We start from the raw sequence: 8,705 nt of genomic DNA, 5'->3' as shown, positions 1-8,705 counted from the left end.
GTGAGAGCTGAGCACAAGTTGTCACCTCTCTGTTACACTGTCAGCCGCACCCTGAATACCAAGCTCATGTCATTCAGGAGTAAAAAACTGTTTGCTATATCAGGTTAATACACCATAACACAAACACACACACACATACATACACGCACACACAGTGCACGTCTTCTCACACCATCTTGGCTGCAAGCCTCTCTCTCTACTGCAGAGGGAAGAACCTGTCACTCACTTTGGATATCTCAAGGTCACTCACACACTCAGTCATTTGGGAGCAGCTGCAGCCACATCAACACCGCTCACCATCTGTATCCGTTTACAGACATTTGAAACTCACATTTGACAACCCACCAGTGTGACCTGTAGTTTATTTTCTGTTTTTTAGTATTATTATGCTGATAATCTGATTAGAGAGAGAGACAAATTGATGTAAGGGTATCACGTATTGTGATCGTTTGACGCCCCCTGGCGGCTGACAGGAAGCACATAACCACCACAAAAACACCGACATCCTCCTCCTATTGTCTCCAAACCAGTAACTAATACTGCCTATTTATAATGAGGGTTATGGAAAAAAAAAAAAAAAAAAATCATATGACGCATCACCACAAACCGCCCTTTAAAATTCTGCAGCAATATCTCCTCTTCATCATTTCATCATAAATCATCATGCGTCCATGGAAAAGGTGAAACATAAGCTTGATATTTAGTGTGAAAGGGCAGAGGCTGCACAAAGGGGATCATTGTTGCCTGCAGATGCCCGTCAGTGCTGCAGTCGCCCTTTGAAGGTTCTCCAATCGCAGCGCATAGCGCGACCAGGAGGAGGGCGGTGCTTTATCTCCCTCCACCCTCCTCATCTCCATCTCTGCTTCCAGACCCGCTTTACCACCGTGTCCCATTCACTTGACGGCGACAAAACCGAGCACCACGTCTCTGAACTTAAAGTGGACCCCGGTGATGACTTGGAGCTCGGATACTTGAGAAACTATAAGTGATGCGCACCTCCCCCAGGAGGTCACCGTTTGGGCAGGTATGAGAACCTGTGGCGCGCATGGATGCATGGATGGATGAAGGACCAGCAGATGTTTAAGTGGATCCCAGCGTGGATTTAGTAGCTCCATGTTCCTCCATTTCTACACTACTACCACCAGCAGGCCTGGCACAGTTCAGCTCCACATGGATGGATCCCGCTGTGGGAGTCATGGCACACAAAGCCCAGGGTGCTGGTGAGCATGCCTGCCTGTCCTGGTCCACTCCTCTCCGGGAGCCTCTCCACAACCCCCTAACCCCCCTGACAGACATCCCCTGGTCGCTTACAGCCATGAGGACGACTGCGCGGTGATTCGGTGCCTCTGACGGAGACCTCTATTATTATTTTTGGATCTTGCTTTTTATTGTGCTACACACACACACACGGGATTTATCTTTACGCTGTGGGCTTTCTTTGTGTCAAAGGGCTTAACGCAGAGAGAGCAGGGGGCTTTTTGCTTCAGCCGCTCCCCTCGTCTCTTTGTGGCCGGGCCGTGATGGCAGCCGGCCGGCCGGAGGACCAGGACCACCACCACCATCCCCCACCGGAGAACGGATTCACCCCGCTGGAGCACCCGGTGCCACGGCTGCTGCCGCGCATCGACGGCTCGGTGCTGCCGTCTCTGGGGGGATTTGGGAGGCATCAGAAGCAGCTCGTGGTCCTGACCTGGATACCGGCATTGTTCATCGGCTTCAGCCAGTTTTCGGATTATTTCCTCCTGGCGCAACCAAATGGCACGTGTGTGCAACCCCTCAACAACGAGAGCAACTGGACCACGGCTCCACCGGCGCTGCAACTCAGAGGCAACGCCACCGAGGAGGAGGGCTACTGGGACGGGGGCGGTACCGGTACCGGTCTGCTGTGCTCCTGTAAGGAGTGGAAGCTGGAGCTGCATACGGGACTGAGTCAGAATGTAGTTACCAAGGTAACTACTGAGCACCAGATAGACCCACACAGTGTTATCTCTGACAGAGCAGACAGCTCTCTGTTCACCAGCATTTCTTTTTTTTCAAGATTCAAGAGTTTTATTTGCCATTTGCACCTAAGTGCATTGGAATTCTGAGCAGTTTACACCGAGTCAGCTTTAAGAAAAGGAAAAAGGTAGAAAAGGCACAAAATAAGTAGCACATCATCATCATCATCATCATCCTCATCCTCACCACCCTGGATCTTCATCATCATCACTGCCTCTCTCAGTTCAGAGCAAAGCAGAGGTTGATACACTAGTAGCCTACCAACAAGTTACCCACTGACCTCAATATGAGAGGATGAGTGTGTGTGTGTGTGTGTGTGTGTGTGTGTGTGTGTGTGTGTGTGTGTGTGTTGAGCTCAGAGACAGTAGCTGATGCCTATGCTGTATAGCTTCACTTTTTTGTATCTATTTAAAAGGGACCATGTACAGTTTAAAACATAAATGTCACCATTTGATGCACCCAACCAGATTATAGCTTTAAGCTAATTCACATCTGTAAGTCCCTTGGCAGGTCAAAACAAAGAGAACATACTACAGTCATACAAGAAATAACATACAAAACGCACAATACACAGCTACACACAATAGCACATCACAAAGTATGCTTGTCAAGTAAAAGCAAGTCATGAAGACCATGGAGTAAAGATCAGTGAGTACAGAGCTGAGCAGCTTTCAACAGACGCTTTAAGTTGGTTTTGAAAATGCTGATAGAGCTGCAGCTCCTCACATCGTCAGGCAGGCTGTTCCACTGATTTGTGGCCCTAACAGAAAAAGCTGATTGCCCAAATGCAGTGCGGCGAAATGGTACAGTACAATCTTGCATAGATTAGGGTGATATGGTGGTGATATGGTTGATAAGTCAGTATCACATTATTAACTATTTTTCAACATTATACATCACAATATTTCCCCACACAAAGTGGGGGAACTGTCCCAGAGAACCATGCAATGATGCACCTTTTCCCTCCCAATGCTGATCCCGATATCTCACCTCAGTGTATCTGCAGGTGCCGAAACCGAGTAGCCTACTGAGTCACCTGCCTTGACTTCGTGAATGTAACTAATAGCAGAAACACTGAACATTTATAATGACATTGAAGGAAGGAACTGTATTTAATGTGGCCAATATACCAATCTGCTTAATAAGGATTGGTGCACCCTTCGCCCGGAACTCCAGGAGGACCCTGAAAGCTCCAGATTTACTGTGCGGTATAGCTGGTTGGGTGTTAACTTTAAGGACCAGTGTGTAACAATTAGGGGGAACTATTGGCAGAAATGGAATATAATAATAAGTATGTTTTGTTTAGTGTATAATCACCTGATAATAAGATTTTTTACCTATCGTTACCTTAGAATGAGCCGTTTATATCTGTGAGTGGGTCCTCTTCATGGAGTCCGCCACCGCCATGTTTCAACAGTAGCCCAGAACGGACAAATCAAACGCTGTTAACTTTTCTGGTTTGGGCCGGAGTCGATAACGTTACCCGCTCCGATTGCCCCCGCTGTCTCTTGCTTCACCACTCACTTCCCTCGTACTTACACACACTCTTTGCTCTTAGCTCTCCAACACGCTTTGCACACGGGAGAGGCTTCATTTGGTTGCAATCTGCAACGTCACCGCTAGATACTGCCAGATCCGACACACTGGACCTGACTGAACTGTGCATTTATTTAGGAATATGCAACACTAAAGCACCTTCATGCACCCTATAACGTAACCTTGAATCCATGTTTTGAAGAAGGTCCCTGTGTCAAAATCCAGTTTTTCAACCTTTATTGTACTGTACTTAAAACTAAAGTGTTTAATTACATTACTGCAATGTGAAGCCAAAGAAAAACTGTACATGTTGTAGAGAGAATGGAAGGAAAGAGGACCCTGGGACTCCTAGGAGGTTAATCATGCCATGTGCTTGTGTAAAATACAAAACTTGAATTACTGACCTTTGCTTGGATTCTAATTTAGACAACAGCATTTTGCAAAATGATAAAAACAACTGTATGGTCATATCATCAATACCATTCCACTGAAAGTCGGCAAACAGCAGTGTCGAGTAACACTCAGCTCTGGCCTGCTTGCATGACCGATTTGACTGTTTTCTCAGATAACGCTGGTGCTAATAGCCCGTACATAATGAACCCATACAGACTGAGTTCTCCACATCACCACCGGCCATTTCACGACCAAAAACATCAGTCATAACCAATAATCATCTCCTTCGTTGCCCCTCTGCACAGTAGGGGGCTCAGTGGGGAGCTCTGTAAATCATTGTCAAAAACCAGCACTATTTTCACACGCAGCTGAAACTCTACTTTCAGCATTGCGCACAAATATAGAGCACGCATCGTGCTTCCACATGTGTCCTTGGCTGAGTTTCAGATGCTGAGAGCTGTGGCGGTGTGTGCACTGACCCATAGGCTTTAGAGGAGAGAGTGGAACGCTATTGATTTCTGTTATTTTAGACACGCGCCCACATTTACACACATGCTGCTCTTTCCCCTTCTCACACGCATTTCTTTCTCTTTTATTCTTTTCGAGATGTACATTTTGAATATTTCAAAAGCGTTTGAAGCATCGACCTTCATGAATTTATCAAAACAGTGAGTCAGAGAGTTTGACAGACTTCTGATGAGAAAAGCCCACATTTCTTTGTATTTCTCTGCAGTTTTGTGATTAAAACTGCTCAGATGCTGATGTTTGATTCCATTTTATCTTGGTTTTCTCTCAAAAGTTGACGTAACATTCCTCTCTCTGTGTTTGTCTCTTGTTTCAGTGGAACCTGGTGTGTGACTCAGCCTGGAAGGTGCACATTGCCAAGTTCTCTTTGCTGGTGGGCTCCATATTTGGCTACCTAGTGATGGGTGTCATGGCTGACTGGTAAACCGCCTCTTTTATGTCTGTTTTGTGCTTCCATGCAGCTTCTGTTAGTTAACCCTGAAAGATCCATTCATCTAAGCTGCAAAAAGCGCATTTACTCACTTACATCTACTCGTATCTAACCATGCAGATGGATTTGGTTTTATTTTTGTAGGTTTTTTGTCTCTGCCTCCATCACAAAACAACTGAGATGAATGGAGTTTTGTTTATATGCTTAAAACTTTGAACATTTAGTGTGTGTATAGCCATGCTAGTGGGTCTGGAAGGCTGTACTTTGGTACAGTGTTGCTTAGAGATAAATGCTCACAATAACAACGCTAGCAGGCTTTAGCAAGTATAGTGTTCACCTTCTTGTCTTTAGGTATTAGGTCATAAACCAAGGTATTGGGCAAATTTAAATTTTGACCTGATGATGGTCCTAGATTAAAAGTCAGGGAATCGTCAAAGTTATTTAGATTCATCCTGTGGTGGATGTGAATGTCTGTACCAAGGTTCATGGAAATCCACCCAATAATTGGCAGGACGTTTCACTCTGAATCCAATGTTTTGTGCCAATTCATCTCGTAGATGTGGATATATTTAACTGGATAAAATAAATCTAAAATATCTGAACCAAATTTCTTGGCAGTCCATCTGACATCTGTGGACATATTTCAGCCTGGATCGATTGGCTGATCAGCATTACCATCTCTAGAGCAACGCTACTAATGTGGCTGTGGCTACTAGTGTGGCCACCAGTGAGGCTACTAGTGTGGCTACTATTGTGACTGTGGCTACTAGTGTGGCTACCAGTGAGGCTACTAATGGGGCTACTAGTGTGGCTATTAATGGGGCTACTAATGTGGCTACTATAGTGACTGTGGCTACTAGTGTGGCTACTAGTGAGGATACTAGTGAGGCTACTAGTGAAGCTACTAGTGAGGCTACTAGTGTGGCTGTTGCTACTAGTGAGGTTACTAGGGAGGCTTCTAGTGTGGCTGTTGCTAATAGTGCGGCTACTAGTGTGGCTACTAGTGAGGTTAGTTGTGTGGCTACTAGTGAGATGTTTTGCTACTAGTGTGGCTGTTGCTACTAGTGTGGGTACTAGTGTGACTGTTGCTACTAGTGTGGCTACTTGTGTGGCTACTAGTGAGGCTACTAGTGTGGCTGTTGCTACTAGTGAGGCTACTAGTGAGGCTACTAGTGTGGCTGTTGCTACTAGTGAGGCTACTAGTGAGGCTACTAGTGTGGCTGTTGCTACTGGTGCGGCTACTAGTGTGGATACTAGTGAGGCTACTAGTGAGGTTACTAGTGAGGTTACTAGTGTGGCTGTTGCTACTAGTGAGGTTATTATTGAGGCTACTAGTGTGGCTTCTAGTGTGACTGTTGCTACTAGTGCGGGTACTAGTGTGGCTACTAGTGAGGCTGCTAGTGTGGCTTCTAGTGTGACTGTTGCTACTAGTGCGGGTACTAGTGTGGCTACTAGTGAGGCTGCTAGTGAGGTTACTAGTGTGGCTACTAATGAGGTTACTAGTGTGGCTACCAGTGAGTATGTCAAAATTCAACAGCAACAACTCGTTTCAGAAACACTGGGCCTCATTCAAAAACATTTTTGTATTCTTACTTTTTTCCCAATGTCCTGATCAGTCTGGCTAATCCACAGATCCTACTGCCATCGGTAGAAAGTTGTTCTAATAAATACAGTGCAGGAGTTACCAGGATATTGTTTTCAGACAGACATGTTGCTATTAAACTACTTAAATGACGTTTTTTTTTTTTTTTAAAGCTGTGAGCACCACAAATTAAATCTCAAAACACTGATAATTAAAACCAAATCTATCTGCAGGGCTAAGTGAGAAAATATCCATTTGTAATTGGGTGAACAGACCATTTCAGGCACGCTGTTGCCCGTTATATTCATTGTGGTCGCATCTGCAGTCTGTGAACCACCTGAGCTGCCTCGTGGGAAAAAAAGTCCCTACATTGTGTTTGGGATGAGTAACCATGGAAACAATGTAAAGAAAGGCGCAGGCCAAAGAGGCCTCAGCTCTGACCTGACCCATTGACCTATTGACCCCCCTTCAACCAGGCAGTCCACAGAGTCTGAAGCCAACAATGACGGGAAAGATCCCTTTCACATCAAAAGCTTCTTTTCTCAGTTTGTGACTGTTTTTAAACACTTTGCAACGTCTTTCTCTTTCCTGCTTCTCTCTGTTTCTAAAGGTTTGGTCGACACCCGGTGTTGATTATCTCGGTGCTTTTCATGCTGGTGTTTGGTCTGAGTGTTGCCTTCTCTGTAAACGTCACCATGTTCAGCACCTTGCGCTTCTTTGAGGGTTTCTGCTTGGCGGGCCTCGCTCTCTCCCTCTACGTGCTCAGTAAGTACATGTTGTCACCTCCTCGTGCCGGTCTGCTTTTTTATTTCTGCTTTTCCCGCTCCTGTATTTCCTCATTCGTGCTCTGTCATTTATTGTGTCTATCTATCTATCTATCTATCTATCTATCTATCTATCTATCTATCTATCTATCTATCTATCTATCTATCTATCTACACATACAGTATATAATAAATAAATAAAATAAATAAAATAAATAAAATAAATAAAATAAATAAAATAAATAAAATAAATTAAAAAAAATATATAAAGAATATCTAATAAAATAAATAAATAAATCAGGGACAATAATGGAAGTAAGTCTAGGGCTTTATCACTATATCAATGACAAAATCTGAATGTATTTTGTAATATAGTCAAATTCTGTCAATAAACCAAGAAATCTATCCACAGAAAGGTCAAAATGAATATAAGCTGTCAATTACAATTATGACATTTTGATGGTTGTTGGCAGCATACCTCCCCTGACCTGTACTGTATCCTCACATTTTTTGTCAGCACACATTCCAGCTAACCATTTGGACCTATGACATAGGAATAAAGTGTTGGTGGATATTATGAATAAGGGAGAAATTAACAGTTACAATTATGTATTTGACGCACTGCCATGGTGGTAAAACCTTTTGGGAGTGGTAATTTTTTTGTATGTATTTAACTTTGTTAAAATCACCAGAGGGGTTTGAATACTAATAGCAAGTGTCCTTGTAGAAACTCATGTATTTTACAGGGAATACAGATAGTAAGTTGGATACAGAAGCTAGTGGAGCAGCAGCTAACAGGGACTTTCAATTAGTGGATATGTTGACTACACACCAAATTACAGTAGCCTACTTTCAAGGTAATTTAACAATTCAGTGCTTTAATTCTTTATGTTTGTGATGCAAATTGGTGCAGAGACTTATATTGTCCTCTACAGTATGTCCTTTCTGTGGCAATGCATAATAGCCAGTGGCCAAGGTGACACCAAACTGGCTGATAGGATTTTCATCTCTCTGGAGAATGCCCCCCCCCCCCCCCCACTACACTCCCCACCGTCCACACCGTCCCCACCGTCCCCTCTCCCTGCTGCTGTCCCCCCTTTCTCACCCTCTGCAGGCCTCCTCTCTGTCAGGCCAGTAGGAGATTAGTCATCATTATGCATGAAGCGGGGGCAGACTTTGAGCTCGGGCGGTGGGGCGGCTTTTGTCCCTCTCAGCGGGGGTTCCTGATAAATATCTGCTGAACTGCTTCTAAAAACAAACAAACAAAATGGACGCCTCTGAGCCGTCTGCCGAGAGAGACTCCCGAGAGTTGAATTTAATCTGTGATGTATACAAAGGCAAACGAAACAGTAATACTGTTGTGTTTTGTGGCCCTTTAAGTCAAAGTCACGGGTAGTTGAGAATGTGAGAGGGGAATGGGATTTATAGTGATCTGATATGATGGGTATACGATGAAGACAACGCTGTATGGGCTGAA

At 44.3% G+C, this 8,705-nt stretch overlaps 1 protein-coding gene across 1 annotated transcript in view; it reads left to right on the top strand.

Annotated features, from left to right (window-relative positions):
* Positions 1-607: 607 nt before the first annotated feature.
* slc22a23 (solute carrier family 22 member 23) overlaps positions 608-8,705 on the top strand; it is a 27,179-nt gene continuing 19,081 nt past the window's right edge. Inside the window, exons 1-3 of the mRNA XM_074636275.1 lie at positions 608-1,949; positions 4,769-4,872; positions 7,075-7,229. Coding sequence (XP_074492376.1) covers positions 1,521-1,949; positions 4,769-4,872; positions 7,075-7,229 — 688 coding nt within the window. The 5' untranslated portion in view covers positions 608-1,520. The remainder of the gene's footprint in view (positions 1,950-4,768; positions 4,873-7,074; positions 7,230-8,705) is intronic.

This window comes from Sebastes fasciatus, chromosome 5 (genome assembly GCF_043250625.1).
Source record: "Sebastes fasciatus isolate fSebFas1 chromosome 5, fSebFas1.pri, whole genome shotgun sequence".
Classification (NCBI taxonomy): Eukaryota; Metazoa; Chordata; class Actinopteri; order Perciformes; family Sebastidae; genus Sebastes; species Sebastes fasciatus.
The sequence above is the reverse complement of the archived record's forward strand: the minus strand, read 5'-3'. Positions and strand labels throughout refer to the sequence as shown.